The sequence below is a fragment of the Protopterus annectens genome, chromosome 16.part0 (assembly GCF_019279795.1).
Source record: "Protopterus annectens isolate FY-2018-M chromosome 16.part0, PAN1.0, whole genome shotgun sequence".
Lineage (NCBI taxonomy): Eukaryota > Metazoa > Chordata > Ceratodontiformes > Protopteridae > Protopterus > Protopterus annectens.
In genome coordinates this window covers 611,570,604-611,597,994 of record NC_056750.1, presented here as the reverse complement: position 1 = coordinate 611,597,994, position 27,391 = coordinate 611,570,604, and the positions used below count along the sequence as shown (strand labels likewise).

General features: G+C 42.7%; 1 protein-coding gene across 1 annotated transcript in view; it reads left to right on the top strand.

Annotated features, from left to right (window-relative positions):
- Window positions 1–27,391, top strand: part of SEC16A (SEC16 homolog A, endoplasmic reticulum export factor) — a gene marked incomplete in the record, with an annotated part of 1,997,470 nt that overhangs the window by 229,512 nt on the left and 1,740,567 nt on the right. The window contains 2 exon segments of the mRNA XM_044058481.1: window positions 10,102–10,246; window positions 10,431–10,623. Coding sequence (XP_043914416.1) covers window positions 10,102–10,246; window positions 10,431–10,623 — 338 coding nt within the window.

The window sequence follows — 27,391 nt, the reverse complement described above, 5'->3', positions numbered from 1 at the left end:
AAGTATTACAAGCTTAATATTTCCAGTGACAGGGTGAGCTTTGCCAGGGCTGTACTGCATGGGTTTGTAGAGGGCTGTTCTGTACCTTCCTCCTCTCAGGCTTCCTCTTGAATTCTTTCACTCTCTCTTGGGTAAAGAGTACTGCAACAGTGATATCAAAAGACATAGCACAGTTGTGTGAAATATTACCGTAACAGTAGATGTCCCTGTCTTCACTGTTGCACTGTTAGCTTTCTTCCTTCCTACTCTTACTTGTTCTACGTCTTTCCCTGTACTTTTTCTTGCCCTCCTGGCCGTGGGGCTTGTTTTCTTCTTCATTTGCATCCTTCTGGATATACGTTCTCCTTGAAACTAAAGGCTTTTCTGTTCTTTCTGGGGTTTGTTTCCGTACATCACTTGTATGCCCTGTGCCTTGCGTAGGGAGCATATGTGTGACATACAGTGTCTATTAAGAATGACGGGCTTTGGTATACTGGCCGGACGTTGAGCTGTCCTGCAGGAGATCTCTTGGGTAAAGAATACTGCAACAGTGAAGAGGACATCTACTGTTATGTTAAGATTTTACAGATGTTCTTTCATTTCATAATGATGGTTTTGTGAGTAGTCTTCCTGATGTCGTTACTGCTCACAGGGATAATGTTGTATAGCCCGAGGACTGTGTTTTCTTGCATGCCATGTATAGATGCATAGTCCATCCTTCCTCGGATTTTTACAGCCGTCATCTTTTGCCACTTGAACAGCAGCAGTTTTTCTGGACTTTGTGTTAAGACTTACATTTAACAGTTATGTTACACAGCATATTAATGGTATTGTGTTGTGGTGCTCTACACTTTTCCTCTTTCACTGTGTGGAAATTAAGTAATCTGTATTCAGTCAGAAGGTTGTTAGCATTATAATTCTTAAGTTATCTCCCAGTTTTCATTGAAGGATACACTGTATGTTATAACATGTTGGGACTTTGATTTTCCCCATATTAACAATATAACAGCTTTATTTAGTAGCATAGTAACATAGTAGATGGCTGTGCACCAAGCTGACGAATAAGTGTGTTTAAAAAAATATGTATGTATGTGCACGTTTGTATATACATACATTGGAAGGAACTTAAAGCTTTAAATCATGACAGTAGTAGAACTGATACAGAAATAACATGGCATGCTTGCTGCTCTTGCTCTTCCAGACTCAGTTCTTGGTCTTGTGGTATATAAGCGCATCCCTTAGACGAATGATCAATCATAGTTTTAGTACTAATTTTCCCTGCCATGTCATTTCCTTCAATGCTGAAGCTGCTATTCAAAATCGGATCACTTGAGACTTGGGGCTTTATTTTTATTGCACATAGTTGGCCTGCAACTTGCTGATGCTCTTCGTCTTTCACTGTTGCAGTCATTACATTTGGGTTAGCTGCTTGCAGGTAGCCCTCAGTCGGCATGATTAACAAAGTCTTGGGTCCTGCGTCGGTTGCTGTCCCTTATTCCATGATGTCAGGTCGTCAGGGGTATAAAACATGCAGCCGGCGCCATTACATCATTCTTTCTTGCCGTGCGGTGCCTGAAGCAGAAGCAGTTCGCAAGTGCTGGTCGGCTGACTCCTGAAATTTTCATTTTCGAGTTTCAGAACCGAAGTCTTCAACTAAAGCTAAGTACCCTATTGAGGAAACTTTTTCTTGCTCCTTACCAATGTCAGCAAAAGTTAATAATTACATTACTTGTGGAAAGCAAATACCTCATAAAAATTTTCATTCGTACTTTATTCCTTGCCTAGGGCCCTGACCACGACGTACCTTGCTGTCAGTTTTGTGCTTTATTTAATCAACACACTATCCATCGTTGGTATATTTTCGCCTCTAAATATTTCGGTTCTTGGTTTAATTATCCTGAAATGTCATCGTTTAGCCATCCGACTACCGGGATTTCGAAAAAATGAAAAGATAAAGACAGAGAGAGGCCACTGAGGTCCAAAACTGCCGATGATGCTTCTCCTAAGCCAGTCGCCAGTTTGCCGGTACTCAGTGAGTTGCTTTCGCAGCCCCTGATACCTGCTACTTCAGATTCGCAGGCCTCTACTGAGACCCATTCGGAGTCCAGTATGCCGCGAGATGCTTCAACTATGGAACCTGCGGATGTCTCTACCTTGGATGGGTCTGGAGCTGCTGTGCAGGTACCAGCTTCTGAGGGTGTATTCAGGCTTACGGACTTGCATATTAAACCGACACCTCCTTCTTCACTTGGGCCTAAATCTCGAACCATGCCTGAAAAACCGACGCCCAGGCCACATGTTCAGGCCTCTATGACTAAAAAACAAATGATAAGAATGGCTGAAGATCTAATAACTCTAGTCTGGGGTAGCCAACCCCCCCCCCCCTTTCTAAGACACCTAGGACTGAAGTTGTTTATGAATCTTCTGACCAAGATTCTGTTTTTTTTTATTCTTCTGATCTGGATTTGCCTTTACCTACTTATGAGGATTCTGATGCAGAGGACTCCATTCCCTCTGCTTCCCCTTTATTTATTTATTTATTTATTTTTATTTATTTATTTATTTAAATTTGTTGACTGGGAGTGTCCGACTGGATGTAGATCCATTTTCAGCGGAGGCTCGAAGAGAAAAGCTCCACAGTAAAATAAACAGACAGTAGTTACATTGGATTACATAGCGATTAACAGTTTAACATAGCAATTACTTACAACATATTTACAGATGAAGAACATAGTACATCAGTAGACAACTAGAATCTTTATCTGTGAAGTACATAACAGACATTAACAAATGTTACAATGAGAAGTTCCTGCTGTATAATAAGTACTAGGCTTATGAGCATCTGAGCTTGCTATAATCAAGGTAGTTAGTGGATTGGAGAGAAAGGTAGTGGTTGGATGGGGTGGATGATGATAGAGTGGGAGTTGCAAGGGCATAGCCAGCATGTTTTTAGGTGCGCTTTTAGTAAAGTTTTGAAGTGGGTGCATGATGGTACGGAGGTAACTGTGGGTGGGAGTGAGTTCCATAATTTGGCTATGGCGCAAGAGAATAGTGCTTCACCAGCAGAGTTATTGGCTTTAGTGATCTGCAAGTGATTTTTGCTGCTGGATCTTGGTGGTCTGGTGGTGCGATAGGGTTGGAGTAGATTCTGGAGGGATGGGACATTTAGTGGATGGTTTACTAGTTTATGGGCGAGTGAGAGTTGATACCACTGAAGGAGGTGAGGGAGTTCAAGCCAGCCCAGTTCAGCAAGTGAGAGACAGTGGTGACTACGGTAGGATGCCCCTGTGGCGAATTTGGCGATTTTGTTGTAGCAGGTCTCTAGCTTGTTTAGATTACATTGCCTTAGGTTGGTATATATTGGAGAGGCATAAAGTAGGGTGGAGATAAGGTGGGAATTTGCTATTGAAATCTTTGCTGCTTTGGTGAGAAATTGCTTATTTCTGTATAACGCTCCTAGTTTTCTGTGGACTTTTTTTATGGTCATGGATATGTGAAAGTCAAATTTTAGTTTATTGTCTATTTCCACTCCTAGCAATTTGGTGTGTTCAGTTGGGTATATAGTGGTGGTGTCTTTTGCTGTGATGTTAAAGTGAGAGTTGTTTTGAGTATGTTTGGTGGGTTGGAAGATGAGTAGTTTAGTTTTGTTTGGGTTGAGTATTAATTGGGTATCGGATAACCATGTTTCAACAGAGGAAAAGGCTTCCTGTGTGACTTTTTGCAGTTTGGGTATGGACTGGGCTGAGCAGATGATGATCAAGTCATCTGCGTATTGTATGAGTGTGCCATGTTTGGTGACAGAGGCTAGATTATTGGTGTAAACAGAGAAGAGTAGGGGTCCAAGGATGGATCCTTGGGGGAACCCCTATGGAGACAGGTAGTTTGGGAGATGTGTCATTCTGCCATACAACAGATTGTTAGCAGTCAGACAGGTAACTCTGAAACCAGTTGGTGACTGATTGTGAGAAGGATAGGTTATTGAGGACAGAGATAAGTTGTTTGTGTGGGACCATGTCAAATGCTTTATATAGGTCTAGGAAAGTAGCAGAAGAGAGATAGCCATTGCTCTTATGCTGAAGAATACTGTTAGTAAAGGAGAGTAAGGCAGTGGTGGTGCTATGGTTTGGTTGGAAACCATGCTGATACTGGAAAGGAGGTTGTTAGTAAGTAGGTAGTCTGAGACCTGAGAGTGTATGCATCTCTCTAGTATTTTGGAGAGTGGAGAGAGAATAGCTATGGGGCGGTAATTGGTTAGTTCTGCGGAGGGTCCGCCTTTGTGGAGGGGAATTATATGTGATACTTTCCACAGTGTGATATGTGATACTTTCCACTGTTTTTTTTATTCTTCTGATCTGGATTTGCCTTTACCTACTTATGAGGATTCTGATGCAGAGGACTCCATTCCCTCTGCTTTCCCTCCAGAGGATTTTTTTTTTGGGGGGAAACCTTTACACACTTTAAGGGAGCATTTCCACTGGGAAAGCCAGGATTTTTCTGATTCAAAAAAGAGACTTAGGGATTTCTGACTCCTACCTCAGCATAGGCCTTTAGCTATTCCTCCTGTACTAGACATTGTTGATTATGCTTTTTCGGAATCTAGTTTGGCTCCTGATTCCTTGCCTCCTGCTCCCAGAAAACTTGACAGATACTACATGGTCCCTGAGTAACACAAGTTCCCTTTTAAAAATCCTATTGCAGATCCAGAGACTATTTCACAGGGGCCTAAGGGTATTAAGGCTTCTACTGCTAAAAATCCCACCCCTTCTGATAGAGACTCCAGGGTGCTGGTTAGATGGGGTAAGAAGGTTTATACTTCTGCAACCTTGGCCATTAGGGCTTTAAACTGCCAGTTCCATATGTTAGTATCAGCAACATGTTATTGGATTGCTTAAACAGAAAATGATGATGATTCCATACTGTGTGGAAAATAAAGAATTACAGGATTTAATGCATTCTGCTGAAGAAGTTGGAAAACATACTTTGCAATGTGGTTTTGATTCTTTAGAGGCCTCTTGCAGGGCTGCTGTTACTGGGTCTGTGCTCAGAAGGCATGCTTGGCTTAAGAAGCAATCTTTGCCTGATCATGTTAAAGCTAAATTTTTGGATGCTCCCTTAAGTCAGGACCACCTGTTTGGCAACAAGGCTGAGGAAGTTCTTAAAAAGATGGAAGAGAAAGCTAAATCTATGCAACTGTTAAAGATTTCTTACAAGTTCAGCCTCCTAGATTTAGTAGGCACTGGCCCTCTAAGAATTAGTCCTTTCCAGCCCCTTCCAGGTCTTCTCAAGCCAAACCCAGACACAGCAAAATCCCCAGGTTTCAGTCCCAGGGGACACACACGACTAAGCAGTGGTGGGGCCCCACTTCCAAATCTGGGAGTAATAAGACTCCCCCTATGGTAAACTGTCTCAGTGACTTCCTTCCAAGCACTTAACAACTGACTGCCCCTTTGGGGGGAAAAGATTGCTCTTCATGCAAAGAACTGGGAACTCATTACCCAGGACAAATGGGTTTTAAATATAGTGTCCCAGGGATACAGATTTCACTTCCACACGTTGCCAACGCCAAGCGGGTGGCCGGACCTACCCCCAAGTCAGTGGGCAGAGGCCCAAAAACAAGTACTTTCTCTCTCAAGCGTGGGGGATATTCAACTGGTACCAGAAGGGGAAAAGGGACAAGGTTTCTACTCGAGAACTTTCCTGGTACCCAGAAAAGACAATTCATGGTGTCCTATCCTGGACCTGTCTACTCTAAACACCTTTTTGGGGATTCCTAAATTCAAGATGCTGACTCTTCACCAATTACTTCCTATGCTAGGCAAAGATGCCTGGTTGGCAACACTAGATTTAAAAGAAGCATACCTGCACATCCCAATCAAGGAATCTTGCAGAAGATACCTACACTTCAAAGCAGGCTACACACACTATCAGTTCTCTGCACTGCCCTTTGGCTTATCTACTGTGCCCAGGGTATTCACAAAGCGCCTAGCTCCAGTTATTGCATTTTGCAGGCAAAGAAATGTTCAAATATACTCATACCTGGATGATTGTCTAATTCAGGCAGTAAGCCAGGACATACTTTTGAATCATCTGGCCTTTGTAGAAAAGGTTCTAACTTGTCAGGGGTACACCATAAACAAAAAGAAATCACACCTGGTACCCTGTCAACAAATTATATTCTTGGGAGCAAGCTTGAATACAACTTCCCAGATGGCTTACCTCACGCCAGAGAAACAAATTCATTTGGCAACCTACTTCAAACAAGTGGCCACAAAAACCCTGCTATCTGCAAGACAAATACTGCAAGCCTTGGGGTTCATGGCCTCCTGCATTTTTCTAATTCCATATGCAAGACTGCATATGAGGAAACTACAGTGGTATCTAAAAAGCCTATGGTGTCAACATTCTCAGGATCTAGAAGCAATGATTCCTATCATACCTTGCCTATGCCTAGAGTTCCTTTGGTGGGCAGAGACCTGCCACCAAAACAAGGGGACTACCTTTCACACCACCCCCTGCCACACAAACCCTAACAACAGATGCATGAGACTATGCATGGGGGGCTCACCTGGCAGAGAAGTGCATTCAGGGCAAATGGAACCCAAATCAAATGCATCTGCATATCTACCAAAAAGAAATGTTAGCTGTACAGAATGTTCTGACAGCCTTCAAGGACCCATTCTTCCAGGACAACTAATGGTAAAGACGGACAACACCACTGTTATGTGGTACATAAACAAGCAGGGGGGGGAATTACACGTTCTTACCCCCTCTGCAGACTAGCCATGGCATTGTGGAACACAGCCTTGAGCTCCCAAGTGCACCTTCAAGCTCAATTCCTGCCAGGAAAATTAAATACACTGGCAGACGGACTAAGCAGAAACCTCATGGACCCAAACGACTGGAAACTGGAGCCAAGGATTTTCAACATGTTGACAAGCAAATGGGGGAGCCCAGATGTAGACATGTTTGCCTCTCCCCAGAACTAACCAATTGGACTCTGCACAAACAAGCCTGGAATGTGGATGCTCTGTCCTTCAGTTGGAAAAAACTTATCAGTCTATGCCTTCCCCCCACTGCCTCTGCTCTCCAAACAGGACAAACCAAGGATGATTTTGATTGCTCCAGACTGGCCACGCCACCACTGGTACCCCCTCCTGCGCAGTGTCTCACGGTTACCCCCATGGCACCTGCCTCAGACTCCTTCACTGTTGTCTCAGCAGGAGAACCAGATTCTGTACCCTCAGCTTCTAACACTGAACCTGGCAGCCTGGCTAATTACATAATCCCTCCTTTACCATCTCTCAGTAAACCTGTAATGGATATCATTTTAGAGACAAGGAGGCCCAGTACTAGAAAATCTTATGCTGAAAAATGGAAATGGTTCTGTCCTGAAACCAATCTCAAGGGATGAGCACAGCAGTACCCAATTTACATCGGATTTTACAATGCTTAACTGAGATGCTTCACAAGGGCTTGTCTTTTTCCTCCATTAAAATCCACGCCTCAGCCATTTCAGCTCATTATAACACAGAACCTCCCATCTTCTCTCATCCACTGCTCAAGCAGTTCCTCAGAGGGGGCCAAAAATTTGAGACCACCCAGGAGAGCTCCAACCCCAGCCTGGAACCTTAATTTTGTCTTGGAGAAACTCACGCTACCTCCTTTCGAGCCAGCTGCTACTGCAGACTTAAATTTTTTTTTCTTGGAAAACAGCTTTTCTTTTAGCAATCACTTCAGCTAGACGGGTATCTGAATTACAGGCTCTTATGGCAGTGGAGCCTTTCATCATCTTTCATGCGGACAGGCTGCCCCTCAGAACCATTCCATCCTTCATGCCCAAGGTGGTATCCAATGTGACTCTTAATCAGTCCATTCATTTGCCAACCTTCTTTCCCAATCCACAGAACAAAGGGGAACGGATACTGCATTCCTTAGATGTGCACAGACAACTTGGATTCTACTTGGACAGGACTAAACGTCAAAGGAAATCTGAACAACTGCTGGTGTCATTTGCTGCAGGGACAGAGGGGAAGGCTATTTCAAAGCAAACCATTTCTAAATGGATAGGCCATTGCATTCATTTCTGCTATAAGCACCATGGAAAACCTATCCCCCAGGGGATTAGACCTCACTCCACCAGGGCTGCATCTACCTCTACAGCCTTTCAAAGAGGCGTCCCTACCAGGGACATCCTACAAGCTGCTACCTGGAGTTCTGTATATACTTTCACCAAGCATTATCATTTACCATTTTCTCTAAATCCAGAGCTGGCTTTGCCACTGCAGTCTTGCAGGGCCTTATAGCTGGTCCTAATGCTATCTAAATTCCTCCTCCCAACCATAGCTTTGGGAATCTCCCCAAATGTATTGACTGCAACACGAAGAAACACGAAGAACATAGTACAGTTGTGTACACTTACCATAAATGTAAATGCTCGAGTGTATTCACTGTTGCAGTCCTGGTTACCCTCCCTCCAGCCCCCTAATTTCTTTTGGCTATACCTCTACTTTCCTATACTATGCTTAAAAGCCTTTTTGGTGTGTTTGCTTTTTTGTTGGAGGTATGTTATTCTAATATTTAATTGCTTCCCATTAGGGGGGCTCCTGACATCTGGGGCAAGAAAAACTGATGTAATGGCGTCGGCTGCATATTTTATACCCCTGACGACCTGACGTCATGGAATAAGGGACAGCAACCGACGCAGGGCCTAAGACTTTGTTAATCAGGCCGACTGAGGGCTACCTGCAAGCGGATAACCCAAATGTAATGACTGCAACAGTGAATACGCTCAAACATCTGCATTTATGGTAAGTGTACGCAACTGTACTTTCTACTGTCTAGGATTGTAACGTCAATAGCCTGATCTATAGTGTGGATTAATGTTTATTTCAGAAACATTTTTTTGTTTTACTAATTTTGAGTACATTCTTTTCATGGGGAAAAAAATATGTTTTGCATTACAACTGTTAGCTATCCTTTGTCCCTTTGAACCTATTCTGGATTTATTCTTTTTCCTTCCCTGACAATTGTCTGACATATCCCATTTGAACTGGAACTTTACAAGCAGGCAAATTGTTAGTGTAAGCAGCTGCAGGAAGAGCTAGGAGGGGAAGGGCTAATCAAGCTAAAGTATCTAGGGTGCCCAAGAGCAGCACCATTGTGACAGCAGAGCAGTGCTTTTTATAACCTACCCCTTTGTCCCACCCAGTTTGCAATGTGCACTATATATGCGTATACGTCTGGACTAGTGTCTTTGGTTTCAGCCAGTTATGACTAGGCCTTGGTTGTTAACCCCACCCTTCCTTCTGGAATAGGTTATCTGTCCGAAATGCTACTTCAGCTCCTTGCTGACTGCTCAGGTGTCTTGTTTGCTAATCGAGCTCTAGTCTCAAGAGTCCTAGTTAGGACTCCTCTCTTTATGTCATGGAACTGAATTTAACTTTGAGTATATTTGTTGTAAGTAAAGACATTGGTTCAGTATATTGCTCATAACTTACATCTTTTATTTTGCTTTATGCTGTGGAAGTCTCTTCCATTTCCTGCTTTTTACACACTTTAACTTTGTCTTGCTGACCACAATTTGTTTGGCTGGCATCACTAACTGAAGCCCTTAAATCCTACTATGGCAGTGAACCTTCGTACCGATTACTGTGGTCACAAATGTCTTTTTTAAGGGAAAGATGTCCTGCTGGCAATCTGTAATGCACAGAAATGTCATGGTCATGGCCTGAAATGGGTGTGTGTATCTAAGGAGTAATGAGTATGATTGAAAAAAAGCAAGCACTATGTCTAATTTTCTTTATTTTGGAATGTCATAGTTTTTTGCTGTCATTCCTTTGTTGTGCACCCCCACAGAAATGTTAGATATGTTGGGGAGGTGATTGGGCTTGCAGAAATGCTTTTGCCACTGACAACTGAAACTTTGCTGCCCCTTCCTTCCCAGGATGGTAGACTGCTGCCTGTCCTACTAATTCATAGGCTAGTTTCTAACCATGGCCTCTGTTGTACATTTTATTTTTTTCCTTCTTTAAAAATGTTAAGGAAGCTTGAACTATTTTAATATTTTGGTCACATAGGTAAGAGCTTGTAAGAATTGGTTATTTAAAGCTCTTTTATTTTTAGATCCTAGTCGATGGGACCGCTACGATCCAGCTGCATATGATTCAAGATACAGAGACTATAGAGCATATAGCCAAGCTTACTGGTATGGTTACGATTGGCAGGCATACAGGAGAGATCCGTACTACAGAGACCCGTATAGCATGAGGTATTTCATTTTAACTTTCTTTGCAGATAAAGTTAAGATGGAATTTTGCAGTTCTCAGAATTTCTTTATAATTGCCGATGATCCAAATGTTTTACATTTTGGAGGTGGCTTTTTTGTTTATATTTAATTATAGTATTTAAATTTAAGACTATATTAATGATAATCAGCTTGGATATTTTTATAGCAGACAAGGCTATGAAGACCATTGGAGATATGACCCTCGTTATGATGCTAGTTTTGATGATGAATACGATCGTAGAAGAGACCCGTATGGAGGGGAGGAGTTTGACCGGCGCAGTGTTCACAGTGAACATTCTGCTCATAGTGTGCACAGCTCACGTAGTCGTCGCAGTAGTTTCAGTTCTCGATCTCAGCAGGTAAGTTCCATTTTACACCTTTTTTTTTTTTTATACTGTGATTTATCTGCTGCCCCACTAAAGCAGGACATGAGGAAATTTGTTAAGAAAGTAAGATTCTAGAGTCAGTTTGTGATCTTTGTAACGATGAAAATAATGTTGGTAAGATGACCTCTGATTTTACAGGAGAGCAAACTTTAGGGTTTCATCTGTCCAAACCATCACTCTTCAGATGGTTTTCCCCAGTTTGTTGAGTCTCTGGTGGTGGTGCATATTAAGTTTGTGGAGTTGGAAGTATAGGAGGCTGCACACTTGTAAAAATGTTAGCTTTTTGTTTGCTCTGTTTTTTTTGGGGGGGGGGCACTTTTGATGAATTGCTCATAGGTGATATGAATATTTGAGGTGGTGTGAATCCTTTTGTAGAAGTCCCATTTCCTGGAACTGCTGACACAGGTGTCCTTGACCTTCACAAACATGGGGAATGATGCATTCCCCCTGGTGTAAAGTCCTCCCTGGTCAGGTTGGAACACAAAGCTGTCTCCCTTGAAGTACATATTAATCCCAGGACTCCAGCTTACCTCAAAACATTTAAATACTATCCCAAGGCTAACTACTTCTTAGTAAGCAACAGATTTTCAACATTCCAAGTCCTGAAATTCTGAGAACACAACTGTATATGCAAGGCTGTGGAAAGAATTATAGCTCTGATAAACAATGACATAGGACCCCTACAAGACACTGGACCTTTCCCAGTTTGGTTTTGTCAAAGGCAGGTCATGCCTACTTAATCCCATGGACTTCTTGAGAAGATCACAAAAGCTATGGAAGAAGGCAAAACAGTGCACATTACCTTGCTCAACCTGGCCATGTCATTTGACAAATACTTCACTTGGGCATTGTTGATGTTCTTCGTGTTTCACTGTTGCAGTCATTACATTTGGGTAATCTGCTGGCAGGTTGCCCTCAGTCGGCCTAAATTCCAAAGTCTTGGGTCCTGCGTCGGTTGCTGTCTCTTCTTTCATGACGTCACGTCGTCAGGGGTATAAAACAGGCAGCCGACACCATTTTCTGTAGTCTTTCTTGCCGTGCGGTGCTCGAAGCAGAAGCAGTTCGCAAGTGCCGGTCGGCCGATTCCTGAAATTTTCGAATTCGAGTTTCAGAACCGAAGTCTTCACTAAAGCTAAGTACCCCGTTGGAGAAACGTTTTCTTGCTCCATACAGATGTCAGTAAAAATTAATAATTGCATTACTTGTGGGAACCAAATAGCTCATAAGGATTTCCATTTATACTGTATTACTTGCCTAGGCCCTGATCATAACTTGCCTAGCTGTCGGTTTTGTGCTAGATTTAACCAACGCACTGTTAAGCGTCGGTATAGCTTTGCTTCAAAATATTTTGGAAACAGGTTTAACTTTCCTCAAATGTCGTCGGATAGTAATTCGGCTACCAGAGTTCACAAAAAATGCAAAGAAAAGGACAGAGACAGACTGTTGAGGTCCAAAACCGACGAGGCTTCTCCTAAGCTAGTCGCCGGTTCGCCGGTACTCGGGCGCTTTCACAGCCCCTGATACCCGCTACTTTTGAGTCGCAGGCCTCTACCGAGACCCATGTGGAGTCCGGCATGCCGCGAGATTCTCAAAGTATTGTACCCGCAGATGTCTCTCCCTCGGATGGGTCCAGAGCTGCTGAGCAGGCACCAGCTTCTGAGGGTATATTCAGGCCACAGCATTTTTATATAAAACCGACACCAGCTTCAAAATTAAAGACAAAAGCAACTTCTAAAGCTGAAGAACCGATGCATGAGCCACGTGCACAGGCCTCTATGCCCAAAAAACAGATGATCAAAATGGCTGAAGACCTAATTACCTTGATCAGGGGTGCCCAAGCCCCTCCTGATAAGAGGCCTAGGCAAGACACTGATTATGAATCTTCAGATCAGGTTTCTATTTCTTCTGATCAGGAATATTCTATACCACCCTATGAGGATTCTGATGCAAAGGAATCTATTCCATCTACATCTCCTCCTGAAGATTATTCCTTTGGATAAACCTTGCATACTTTGAGGGAGCATTTTCACTGGGAGAGTCAAGATTTCTCAGAATCAAAAAAGAGGCTTAGGGATTTCCTTCTTCTCCCTCAGCATAGGCCTTTAGCTATACCTCCTGTTTTAGACATTGTGGATGATGTGTTTTCTGAGTCAAGCTTGACTCCAGACTCCTTACCTCCGGTTCCTAGCAGAGACAGGTATTACAGGGTTCCTGACTCACACAAATTTTTATTTAGAAGCCCTGCTGCTGACCCTGAAACTATTTCACAGGGTCCAAAAGGTGTTAAGGCCTCAACAGCAAAAAGTCCTACCCCCTCTGACAGAGATTCCAGGGCACTGGATAGATGGGGAAAGAAGGTTTATACATCTGCAACCTTGGCAATTAGGGCCTTAAACTGCCAGTTTCATATGCTCAAGTATCAACAACATGTTATGGGATTACTGAAACAGAAAATGATGTTGATTTCTGAATGTGCAGAAAATAAAGAATTGCAGGAATTATTGCATGCAGCAGAACAAGTTGGAAAGCATACTTTGCAATGTTGTTTTGATTCCTTAGAGGCCTCCTGCAGGGCCGCAGTTACTGGATCTGTGATTAGGAGGCATGCCTGGCTAAAAGAGCAAAATTAGCCTGATCATGTTAAAGCTAAATTGCTGGATACACCTTTACAGCATGATACTCTGGTATTAAGGCAGAAGAGGTTTTAAAGAAAATGGAAGACAAAGCTAAGTTTATGCAAACTGTAAAAGACTTCTTACAAGTGCAGCCACCAAGATTCAGTAGACACTGGCCTACAAAAACTTGGTCCTTTCCTGTTTCCGACAGAGCTCCACTGGTCAAATCCAGGCGCCCTAAAGGTTCTAGATACCAGTCCCAGGATTCTTACAGGTCAAAGCAATGGGGGTGCTTCTACCTCCAAAACTGGAGGAAATAAAGCGCAACCCTACAGTAAACAGTCTCAATGACTTCCCTCTGCCATCACCAAGCACTTATCTTTTGGCAGCACCCTTAGGGGGAAAATTAGCACTTTATGCTCAAAATTGGCAGTTAATAACCCAGGACAAGTGGGTGTTAAACATAGTATCTCAGGGATACAGATTCCACTTCCACACACTGCCTTTTGCAAACGGTTGGCCAGATCTGCCAAAAAATCAATGGGCAGAGGCACAGAAACAAGTTACGTCCCTCATGGATATGGGGGCTATTCAGCCAGTGCCAGAACAGGAAAAAGGGCAAGCGTTTTATTCAAGACTGTTCTTGGTACCCAGAAAAGACAAGTTCTGGTGCCCAATACTGGATTTATATTTTGAACACATTCCTGGACATTCCAAAATTCAAAATGCTAACTTTGCAGCAGCTTCTGCCCATGTTGGGCAAGAATACTTTGCTGGTGACATTAGACTTAAAAGAGGCATACCTACATATCCCAATAAGGGAATCAAGCAGAAGATACCTCCATTTCAAGGCTGGCTTTATGCATTACCAATGATCTGCACTGCCCTTTGGCTTATCTACTGCGCCCAGGGTCTTCACAAAGTGCCTGGCACCACTAATTGCATTTTGCAGACAAAGAAGTATACAAATCTGTCCTTACTTGGACGACTGTCTAATTTAAGCAGAGAACAAGAGCAGTCTTCTTCAGCATCTGGCGTTTGTGAAAAGGCTTCTAACATGCCTAGGGTACACAATAAACCAAAAGAAATTGCAACTGGTACACTCTCTCAAAAGATAACATTCCTGGGTGCAAGCTTGAATACAACTGCCCAGATGGCTTTCCTCACGCCAGACAAACAAAGGCAACGGACTACTTGCTTCAAACAGATGGCAACAAAAACCCAGTTATCTGCAAGACAAACTCTACAGGCTTTGGGGTTCATGGCATCCTGCATTTTACTAATTCCATATGCAAGACTGCATATGAGGAAACTACAGTGGTACCTAAAACGCATATGGAGTCAGCATTGTCACAGTCTGGAAACGATGATTCCTCTCATTTCCTGCCTACAACAGGAGTTTTTTTGGCGGGCAAAGGCATGTCACCAAAACACGGGACGGGCTTTCACTCTACCCCCTGCTGGCCAAACCTTAAGAGACGCATCAGACTATGCATGGGGGGCCCACTTGGCGGGAAGATGCATTCAGGGCATATGGACCCCAAAACAAATGCATCTGCATATCAACCAAAAAGAGATGTTAGCTGTTCAAAATGCCTTGACAGCCTTCAAGGACTTACTTCATCCAGGACAACTACTGATAAAGATGCACAATGCCACGGTTATGTGGTACATAAACAAGAAGGGGGGAACACACTCATATACCCCCTTTGCAGACTAGCCATGGCACTGTGGGACACAGCCTTGATTTACCAAGTACATCTTCAAGCTCAGTTCCTGCCAGGAAAGCAAAATACTCTGGCAGACGACTTAAGCAGAAACCTTATGGACCCTCACGAGTGGAAACTAGATCCACAAGTCTTCAGCATGATAACAAAGAAATGGGGGAGCCGGGACATAGACCTATTTGCCTCTCCTTGGAATTATCAACTGGACAAATTCTGCACAAGGACTTATCACAGACAAGCATGGAAAGTGGATGCCCTATCCTTTAGTTGGAAAATCTTATCAATTTACGCCTTTCCTCCTCTGCCCATTCTTCCCAAGGTCCTACTAAAGGTCAGACAAGAAAAAACAAAGATGATACTAATTGCCCTGGACTGGCCCCGCCAATACTGGTACCCAATCCTAAGGAATATGTCTCAATTCCCAGCGTGGTACTTGCCTCAGATACCTCACTTACTGTCTCAGTAAAACAATCAGATCTTGCACAATCAGCTCCAGACACTGAACCTGGCAGCATTGCTGATCATGTAGTTATTCAAACAACACCTCTCAGTAAATCTGTGATGGATGTCATTTTGGAAGCCAGAAGGCCTAGTACTAGAAAAGCTTATGCTGATAAATGGAAGAGATTCTGTGCTTGGAACCGAGCAAAAGGAACTGACACAGCAGAGCCAAATATTACTCAGATTTTACAATACTTGACTGAGATGCTTGACAAAGGCCTATCTTTTTCGTTAATAAAAAATCCATGCCTCTGCCATCTCGGCTCATTACAACACAGAGCCACCAGTCTTTTCTCATCCTTTGCTAAAGCAGTGTCTTAGAGGGGCCAAAAATGAAAGGCCTCCCAGAAGATCACCAGTTCCTGCATGGGACCTCAATTATGTGTTGGAATAGCTCACCCTGCCTCCATTTGAACCAGCTGCTACTGCAGAATTAAAGTTCTTATCATGGAAAACAGCTTTGCTCCTGGCAATTACTGCAGCAAGAAGGGTTTCAGAGCTACAGGCTCTCATGGCTGTGGAGCCTTTTATCATATTTTACCCAGACAGGGTGCCCCTCAGGACCAATCCTTCCTTTATGCCTAAGGTGGTTTCCAGTGTGGCTCTTAACCAAATTATTCATCTGCCAACTTTTTATCCAAATCCGCAGAACACTGGGGAGCGGATTCTGCATTCCTTGGATGTACACAGACGACTAAGATTCTACTTGAGCAGGACTAAAGCTCTAAGAAAAACTGAGCAGCTACTAGTGGCATTTGCTGCAGGATCAGAGGGAAAGGCTATTTCAAAGCAGACTATTTCAAAGTGGATAAGCCACTGCATTCGTTTCTGCTACTTACACCATGGTAAACCGGTGCCCAAGGGCATTAGGTCTCATTCCACCAGGGCTGCAGCTACATCAGCAGCTTTTCTCAGAGGGGTAACAACCAAAGACATTCTAGAGGCTGCTACTTGGAGTTCTGTTCACACTTTTACAAAGCATTATCATTTGCCCCTCTAAGTCCAGGGCAGGCTTTGCCACTGCAGTTCTGCAGGGCCTTATAGCTGCCCCTAATGCAGTTTAGCTCCAGCCTTCTCATCCATAGCTTTGGGATTCTACCCAAATGTAATGACTGCAACAATGAAACATGAGGAACATAGTACAGTTGTGTACACTTACCATAAATGTAGATGTTCGAGTGTATTCACTATTGCAGTCCAGGTTACCCGCCCGCCATCCCCCTTCTATTCTGGAGTTTCCCTTTCCTGCACTATTTTCTACAACCTTTGTGGTGTATTTGCTTGTAGATGAAGGTAAAGTTTATACTGTTGCATGTATATATAGTTTATATATATTTTTGCTACCCATTTGGGGGGGCACCTGACATCTGGGGCAAGAAAAACTAAAGAAAATGGCGTTGGCTGCCTGTTTTATACCCCTGACGACCTGACGTCATGGAAGAGGAGACAGCAACTGATGCAGGACCCAAGATTTTGGAATTCAGGCCGACTGAGGGCATCCTGCCAGCAGATTACCCAAATGTAATGACTGCAACAGTGAATACACTCGAACATCTACATTTATGGTAAGTGTACACAACTGTGCTATTCACTTAGGCATAAACCCATATGTCACCCACTGGGTAGCCAGAGGGGTCACTTATAGATAACAAGATGTTAGGATAGGACAACACATCTCCACAAAGAGGCTGGTCACTAGCAGAGTTGCACAGGGATCAGTGTCGGGACCTCCTTTTAGTATGTAGATGTTCTACGTGTTTCACTGTTGCAGTCATTAAATTTGAGTAATCTGCTGGCAGGTTGCACTCAGTCGGCCTGATTTAACAGTGTCTTGGGTCCTCTGTCGGTTGCTGTCCCTTCTTCCATGATGTCAGGTCGTAAGGGTTATAAAACATGCAGCTGACACCATTACATCAGGCTTTCTTGCTGCGTGGTGCCCGAAGCAGAAGCAGTTTGCAAGTGCCGGTCGGCTGACTCCTGAAATTTTCGATTTCGAGTTTCAGAACCAAAGTCTTCAACTAAAAAGCTAAATACCCTGTTGGGGAAACTTTTTCTTGCTCCTTACCGATGTCAGTAAAAGTTAATTGTATTACTTGTGGGAAGCAAATACCTCATAAGGATTTTCATTTGTATGTATTCCTTGCCTAGACCCTGACTACAGCGTACCTTGCTGTCGGTTCTGCGCTTTATTTAATCAATGCACTATCCGTTGTCTGTACATTTTTGCTTCGAAATATCTTGGCTCCCTGTTTAATTATCTAGAAATGACATCGGTTAGCAATCCGTCTACCGGCATTCCTAAAAAACGCAAAGAAAAAGACAGAGACAGGCCGTGAGGTCCAAAACTGTTGCTGACACTTCTCCTAAGCCAGTCGCCAGTTCTCCGGTACTCAGTGAGGTCCTTTCGCAGCACCTGATACCCGCTACTTTTGATTCGCAGGCCTCTACTGAGACCCATTCCGAGTCCGGTATGCCGCGAGATGCTTCAATTATGGAACCTGCGGATGTCTGTACCTTGGATAGGTTTGGCGACGCTGTGCAGGCACCAGCATCTGAGGGTGTATTCAAGCCTACAGATTTGTATATTAAACCGATATTAAGGCCAAAATCTTGAACTATGTCTAAAAAACCGATGCCTAGGCCACATGTACAGGCCCCTATGCCTAAAAAACAAATGATCAAAATGGCTGAAGATTTAATTACTCTAATCAGGGGTAGCCACCCCCCCCCCTTCAAAGAGGCCTAGGCAAGAAATTGACTATGAATCTTCTGAACAGGATTCTATTTTTTCAGACTCTTCTAATGAGCAGGATTTGTCTATAGCTTCTTATGAGGACTGTGATGCAGAGAATTCCATTCCTTCTGCTTCTCCCCTGAGGATTTTTCTTTTGGGGAAACTTTATATACCTTAAGGGAACATTTCCACTGGGAAAGTCAGGATTTTTCTGAATCTAAAAAGAGGCTTGGATATTTTCTTCTTCTTCCTTAGCATAGGCCTTTGGCTGTACCTCCTGTTCTAGACATTGTTGATGATGTGTTGTCCCAATCTAGTATGGCTCCTGATTCTCTGCCTCCGGCTCCTTGTAAGCCAGACAAGATACTACAGGGTTCCTGACTCCCACAAATTCCTTTTTAAAAATCCTGTTGCGGATCCTGAAACCATTTCTCAGGGCCCCAAGGGCATTAAGGCTTCTACTGCTAAAAATCCTACCCCTTCTGATAGAGATTACAGGGCGCTGGATAGATTGGGTAAGAAGGTCTACACTTCTGCAACCTTGGCAATCAGGGCTTTAAACTGTCAATTCCATATGCTAAAATATCAGCAGCATGTCATGGGACTGCTTAAACAGAAAATGATGTTGATTTCTGACTGTGTGGAAAATAAAGATTTACGGGATCTATTGCATTCAGCTGAACAAGTTGGAAAACATACTTTGCAATGTGGATTTTATTCTTTGGAGGCCTCTTGCAGGGCTGCTGTAACTGGGTCTGTGCTAAGAAGGCATGCTTGGCTCATAGAGCATTCTCTGCCTGATCATGTTAAAGCAAAATTGTTGGATGCTCCTTTACAACAGGACCGTCTGTTTGGTAATAAGGCTGAAGAAGTTCTAAAAAAGATGGAAGGTAAAGCTAAATCTATGCAAACTGTGAAAGATTTCTTACAAGTGCAACCTCCAAGATTTAGTAGGCACTGGCCTACTAAGAACTGGTCCTTTCCAGTTCTTTCGAGAGCCTCTCAAGTCAAACCCAGACATTTCAAAGGCACCAGGTTTCAGTCCCAAGGGACTTTCAGAACTAAGCAATGGGGTGCCTCCTCTTCCAAATCTGGAAACAACAAGACACCTCCCTATGGTAAGCAGTCTCAGTGACTTTCCTCTAGACTTACCAAGCACTTACCTTTTAGCCACCCCTTTGGGGAGAAAACTGGCTCTTCATGCAAAAAACTGGCAACTTATAACCCAGGACAAATGGGTTTTAAATATGGTATCCCAGGGATACAGATTCCATTTCCACACGTTGCCAACTCCAAACGGATGGCCAGAACTACCCCCAAATCAGTGGGTAGAGGCCCAAAAACAAGTATTTTCCCTCATGAACATGGGGGCTATTCAGTTAGTACCAGAAGAGGAAAAAGGACAAGGTTTCTATTCAAGACTTTTCCTGGTACCAAGAAAAGACAAATCATGGCGTCCAATTCTGGACTTATCTACTCTAAACACCTTTCTGGACATTCCAAAATTCAAGATTCTGACTCTTCACCAGTTACTTCCTATGCTAGGCAAAGATGCCTGGTTGGCAACTCTAGATTTAAAAGAGGCTTACCTGCATATCCCAATCGGAGAATTTTGCAGAAGATGCCTTCGCTTCAAAGCAGGCTACTTGCATTACCAGTTCTCTGCACTGCCCTTTGGCTTATCTACTGCACCCAGGGTCTTTACAAAGTGCCTGGCTCCAGTAATTGCATTTTGCAGGCAAATAAATATTCAGATATATCAATACCTGGACGATTGTCTAATTCAGGCAGAAAACAAGGACATTCTTCTAAAACATCTGGCGTTTGTAAAAAGGGTTCTAACTTGTCTAGGGTACACTATTAACGAAAAGAAATGACAACTGGTACCCTCTCAAAAAATTACATTCCTAGGTGCAAGCTTGAATACAACTGCCCAGATGACTTTCTTTACGCCAGAAAAGCAAATTCATTTGGTGACTTATTTCAAACAGGTGCCACAAAAACCCTGATTTCTGCAAGGTAAATACTGCAAGCCTTGGGGTTCATGGCCTCCTGCATTCTTCTAATTCCATATGCAAGACTGCATATGAGGAAACTTCAGTGGTATTTAAAAAGTTTATGGAGTCAACATTGTCACAGCCTGGAAACAGTGATTCCTATCATACCTTGCCTGCGCCTAGAGTTCCTATGGTGGGCAGAGGCCTGCCACCAGAACAAGGGACTGACATTCACACTACCCCCTGCCACCCAAACCCTAACTACAGACTCATCAAACTATCCATGGGGGGCTCATCTGGCAGGGAAGTGCATTCAGGGCAAATGGAGCCCAAATCAAATGCACCATCATATAAATCAAAAAGAATGCTAGCTGTACAAAATGCACTGACAGCCTTCAAGGACTACCTTCATCCAGGGGAATTACTGATAGACAGACAACACCACTGTTATGTGGTACATAAATAAGCGGGGGGGGGTACACACTCCTACCCCGTCTGCAGACTAGCCATGGCATTGTGGAACCCCTGCCTTGAGCTATCAAGTACAACTACAAGCTCGATTCCTGCCAGGAAAGCTTTATACTCTGGCAGAAGAACTAAGCAGAAATCTCATGGACCCACACGAATGGAAACTGGAATCACTGATTTTCAACATGTTGACACGCAAGTGGGGGAGCCCAGACATAGATCTTTTTGCCTCACCCCAGAACTACCAGTTGGACAAATTTTTCACAAGAACTCATCACAAAAAAGCCTGGAAAGTGGATGCTATGTCCTTCAGCTGGAAAACCTATTAGTCTCTGCCTTTCCCCCTCTGCCTCTGCTCTCCAAAGTTCTACTAAAAGTCAAACAGGGTAAACCAAAAATGATTTTGATTGCTCCAGACTGGCCTCGCCAACACTGGTACCCACTCCTGTGCCGTGTGTCGCACATTTCTCCGTGGCACCTGCCTCAGACACCTTCCTTACTGTCTCAGCAAAACAACCAAACTCTGCACCCTCAGCTCCAAACTTTGAATCTTGCAGCATGGCTAATCACTTAAATTTACCCTTAGCATCTCTCAGCAAACCTGTGATGGATGTAATTTTGGAGGCGAGAAGACCTAGTACTAGAAAATCTTATGCTGACAAATGGAAAAGATTCTGTGCCTGGAATCAATCTCAAGGGATAAGCACAGCAGTGCCCAACATTCCTCAGATTTTGCAATACTTAACTGAGATGATTCACAAGGGCCTGTCTTTTTTTTCCTTAAAAATTCATGCCTCAGCCCTTTCAGCTCATTACAACACAGAACCTCCCCTTTTCTCTCATCCTCTGCTAAAGCAGTATCTCAGAGGGGCCAAAAACTTGACCACCCAGTAGAACTCCAACCACTACCTGGGACCTTAATTTTGTATTGGAGAAACTCACTCTCCCTCTTTTCGAGCCAGCTGCTACTGCAGACTTAAAATTTCTGTCCTGGAAAACAGCCTTCCTTTTAGCAGTCACTTTGGCTAGAACTATTTCTGAATTACAGGCTCTTATGGCAGTTGAGCCTTTCATCATTTTTCATGTGGACAGGCTATCTCTCAGGACTAACCCATCATTCATGCCCAAGGTGGTATCCAGTTTGGCTCTTAATCAGACCATTCATTTGCCAACTTTCTTTCCCAATCCACAGAACAAGGGGGGTGGATTCTGCATTCATTGGATGTACACAGACAACTTAAATTTTACTTGAACAGGACTAAATCTCAAAGAAAATCTAAACAACTGCTGGCAGCTTTTGCTGCAGGGGCAGAGGGAAAGGCTATTTCAAAACAAACCATTTCCAAATGGTTAAGCCATTGTATTTGTTTCTGCTATAAGCACCATGGAAAAACTGCCCCCCAGTGGAGCAGATCCCATTCCACCAGGGCTGCATCTACTTCTACAGCCTTTCTCAGAGGTGTTCCTACCAGGGATATTCTAGAAGTGCTAACTGCAGTTAAGTTCATACTTTCACCAAACATTATCATTTACCAATTTTTTCTAAATCCAGAGCTGGCTTTGCCACTGCTGCTTTGCAGGGCCTCGTAGCTGGTCCTAATGCTGTATAAATCCATCCTCCCAACCATAGCTTTGGGAATGTACCCAAATGTAATGACTGCAACAGTGAAACACGAAGAACATAGTACAGTTGTGTACACTTACCATAAATGTAGATGTTCAAGTGTATTCACTGTTGCAGTCTTGGTTACCCTCCCTCCAGCCCCCTGTTTTTTCTCTTACTATGCCTATACTTTCTTTTACTACACTTATAAGCCTTTTTGGTGTATTTGCTTTTGTTTGAAGATATACTTTTTTGTGTTTTAAATTACTTGTGTGTGTGTGTGTATATATATATATATATATATATATATATATATATATGTTTGGCTCCCTATTTGGGGGGCACCTGACATCTGGGGCAAGAAAAACTGATGTAATGGTGTCGGCTGCATGTTTTATACCCCTGACAACCTGACGTCATGGAAGAAGGGACAGCAACCAATGCAGGACCCAAGACTTTGTTAATCAGGCCGACTGAGGGCAACCTGCCAGCAGATTACCCAAATGTAATGACTGCAACAGTGAATACACTCGAACATCTACATTTATGGTAAGTGTATACGATTGTATTTTCTCTGAAGTCAAAGGTGCAAATGTTAAGGGCCCATGCCTGACCAAGTTGCAGATGACTACAAAGTATACATAATTATTGAATCCCCAAAGACAAAGATACCCTTCAAAAGGTTTGACACGGTCAAACAACTGGTGCCAGAGTCATGGACTAAAACTTGGTGTGGAAAAATGCGTAATAGTACCTGTTGTAAAGATGGCCATCCCTGGAAATTACCACATTGATAATACACCCCTAAACGTAGATCCAGTGGTCAGGGATTTGGGAACTCAAGTTGACAGTAACCTGACCATTGACCACCATGTGTCCACTGTGGTGAAAAAATCATTCTATGTTGTGAAAACCTATATATAATGGCATGGCATCCAAGTCCAAGGAAGTCATTGTTGAACTGTATTCATCTCTCATCAGACCAGTCATCAAATACAACACACCCTTATGCATGTACCTAACCAGGCACTTGCAGCAGCTTGAGTGACCACAGAAGGTCCTCACAAAAGGAGTACAGGGAGTAATTAAGTCCTCCATGGACCATTTCAAATTCCTGTCCATGTACTCTTTTTATTTCCTGCAGACTGCTGCACAGCAAACTATGTCTAGCCTGCAAGGCATCAGCTGATCCCACGCTGATGGAACTGTTGCACATCCGCAAAAGCATTGTCATCAGAAGTACTTGATCTAAGGCTCTAAATCTCACTTGTGACATAAGCAGGATATGTTGGAGGGAAAAGTATGTGTCTGAAAAATTGCCCCTTCTCTGGAGTAGGCTTTCCATTCATGTGAAGCAAAGCTCACACCTAACCCTATTGAAACATAACTTGAACCAGAGAATGAGAAATTGCATATTTAACCCTGGTTTGTCACCTATGTCCATATTGGACAAGGGCAGCCTATGAGCATTTGATGTGTACAAGCCTGTATTATAACTGTACAATTCCTTGTGGTATAGACCCCTGTCAGTAATATTTTGTTAAATGTGGGTTAGGTTTAGCTGGGCTTAAAATGCATCTCATGCTGATGGCATAATAACCACCTATGAGCCTGTGATATTTCCAGCATTCGAACTGTTCGGTATGTAAAAGTTCAATAAGTTGGTGCTTCAGTCTTCCATCCTACAACACACTGTTCTCTTCTCTTGTCCAGTTGTTATGTGTATTGAAAGTTATAAGCTGTGCCACAAACAGCATTTCAATTGTTTAACCGCTTTGGGGAAAAATTATTGGAGAGATTTTATTTAAGCAGTTCTTTATTTAATTTACCATTCTGTTGTCATCTTGAAACTGAAGTTTTTGTTTGAACTTTACATTTTTTTCTGGTCTGTATTTTTTGAGCTGATCTTTATTCCAGCTAGTTATCACCACCAAGTATGCTTCAGGGAAAAATTCACTGCAGACAGGCTCTCTCAGTACTTTTGCGAAAAAAAATATGACATCCTTTGATATTCAGTTTGTTAAATTTGGATGCAGCTATAATGAAGTATAACAAGGCACTCTGGAAATTGTCATTTCTAAAAAGGTTTAATACTTCAGGACAGATTAAAATTATTCTTGTATCTTTGATCAGGTGAGTGATCTTCTGCAACTTTTTTTTTCTCTTTTAAAAATACAAGTCTTGTAAATATAAGCACCGGTCTTGGAAATTAATGTGTAATGATTAAAGTTTGTGAAGTGCTCTTACATTTTTACCAAGTTGAAGTATGTGAAGCGCAGGAACTCTCTTCTTAAATGCATTAAGGTTTCTTCTTTATGTAGAACCCACCCTTTCTGCAGGTGAGATTTTTACCAGTAAAACTGAATGTTTCTAAAGCCCCCCCCCATGCTGTCATCCTTTCTAGCCATTTTGTCTTCTGTCCTGTCTGTAATAGATTATGGCCTTTTAGCTACGGCTGTAAAGACTCCGCAGCTATGGATACTTTCCAGGAGACTCATGTCTGCTGCAGATTTTGAGACATCCAACATCTTTCCCATCAGCACCAGGTTTACAGGCATCTTTTTCCTGATCTGTCAGTATAATTTGTCATTCTGAAATGTCTATAACCACCACTTCATCCCTCTCTAGCTAGCCTAGACTGCTGTTTTGCCGGCATCCTTTATACAGAGACAAACTCATACTGGTTTATTCCACTCAGTAGTGCCATTGTTGATATATTCCGTATCCTGTTTGCAAGGACTTTATAATTTTTGAGTGCAGTAGACATCAAAGGGAACAGGTCTTGGTCTTTGACTTGATCTACCCATTTTTGACATCTTCCTTGCGTTCATAGCTAGAAACTCTCATTTGGATTACGGTTTTCACATTTATTAGGTCCTTGTACTGATGTTTTCAATTACCCCCACCTTTTGTTTATCCTTTCATGTATAGTTTAATGCCTTTCCAGTTTCTGACCGCGTATATCCCGTCAAGAATTTTTTTATTCTTTTGTGCTCTAGAAACTCTAACTGAAAAGGCCCGGTAAGTGTACTATTAAGGTGAAATATCTAAAGCTGAACACTGACCTTATCAAGAATGTGATAGACTAGATTTTTTCTGATTCATCTCCTGTTATTAACTTCAGGTTTGGGAGAGTCCCTCTGTTAAGCAGGAAAGGAGTGACTGGTTGTTTTTATTTATTTATTTGCAGTTTCTTTGCCAGGATAGTCCATTGGGCCACAAGGAGCCCATTTTCAATGGAGTCTTGGGGAGAAAAGCTCCAGAAAAAAATATAATTTACAGGTTGCAGATTGAGTGAATAGTAACTACAGAGCACACAATTTTAGTAAAATTGACAATAGAAGCAAACAGATTAGTACATTGCAAAAGCAGACATTTTTACACACAGTTTAAGTTCATAAAAGTTACACTAATTTGTACAGTTTATTACATAACTGCTAATTCCTACAGTACGTAAAAGTTATGCATATTCCTATAATTTATTAGAAATATAAACTATAGGAGGCTATTTATAGATGTTATAGCTTCTAGAGAGTAAGTAAAGTGTGAGGAGATTATGTAGGGTTGGGTGCAAGAGCATTCCCATTGTGAAGTTAGGTGCGAGTGAAGTAAGGTTTTGAAGAAAGAGGGGCTGCTAGTAGTATGGATGAGAGGTGGGAGAGATTTCCAGTGGTGTGCTAGAGAGAAGGACATTAGATGTTTGCCTGGAGGTCGGGCAGGTTTATGTAGTTCAATTAGATTTTGGGAATTAGATCTGAGAAGTCTTATCAGGTTGATGCATTTTAAAGGTGGTGGAAAGGGAGGGACAGAGAGAGAAGCTGAAAATAAGTTTGTGTGCTTGGACAAGTTGAATGTAGATCAGATAACTGGGCAGCTCAAGCCATTTTAGTCGATGCAGTGCAGTTCAGTGGTGTGAAGTTGTTCTTAGGCCTGTATCAAATTTTGATATTTTATTGTAGCACGAGGAGAGTTTTGTTTTGAGGGAGGATTGTAGGTTAGTAAGTATAGAGGCACCATATAGGAGGAATGGGGTGTGAGGTATGTATTAGCAAGAGTGAGCCTGTTGGAGGGAGAGATATAACGATTATGGCTGTAAAGCATTCCAATATTTTGTGTGTTTTTTGATATTTACTTGAAGATGATTTCAAACTTTAGCTGATCATCAGTGAGTACTCTTTGTAGTTTAGCATTGGTAACTATTTTGAGAATTAATTTTTATCTAGGGTGGTGGTTTTGGAAGGGGTAAATATAAGTTTGGTTGTTTGCATTTAGTGCTAGATGGTTGCCTAGCATCCATTGTTTAGTGGAAGAGAAGGCATCTTGGGTTAGTTTAGTTAAGGTGGAGATAGAGGAGGCAGAGCAGATTATTGTTGAGTCATTGGCATATTGGATGAGGTTGGCATTTGGGATGGCTTGGCAGAAGTCATTTATGAATAGATTGAAAAGACGGGGACTTAGGATTGAACTCTGAGGGACACCTATGGGGGGTATTGAAGAAAGGGGAAGTGGCTTTTTTCCATCTGACTGCTTGTTGCCTATTTGGGAGGTAATTGTTAAACCAGATGACAGAGGACTGGCATAGATTTAGTTTGGAGAGTTTAGTGAGGAGAATGTTGTGGGAGAGGGTGTCAAAAGCCTTAGAAAGGTCTAGGAGGAGAGTGGACACTATATGGCCAGAGTCACGGCCCTTGTTAACAGTTTCTAGAAAGGAGAGGAGAGCAGTGGAGGTGCTGTTGCCAGGCCTGAAACCATGATGTTCTTCGTTTTTCACTGTTGCAGTCATCACACTTAGGTTATCTGCCTGCAGGTAGCCCTCAGTCGGCACAACTACCAGAGACTTAGTATTTCTGTGTCGGTTGCTGTCGCTCCAGGACTGACGTCAGGTCGTCAGGGGTATAAAAATAGGCAGCCGACGCCATTACATCAGTCTTTCTTTCCGAGGAGCCCGAAGCAGAAGCAGTTCACGAGTGCCGGTTGGCCACTACCTGAGTTTTCGTTTCCGAATTGAATCATCCTGAAGTCTTCTAAAGCTAAGTACCCCATTGGTGATCCTTTTTTCCTGCTCTAACCAATGTCAGAAAAAGTTAACAATTGTC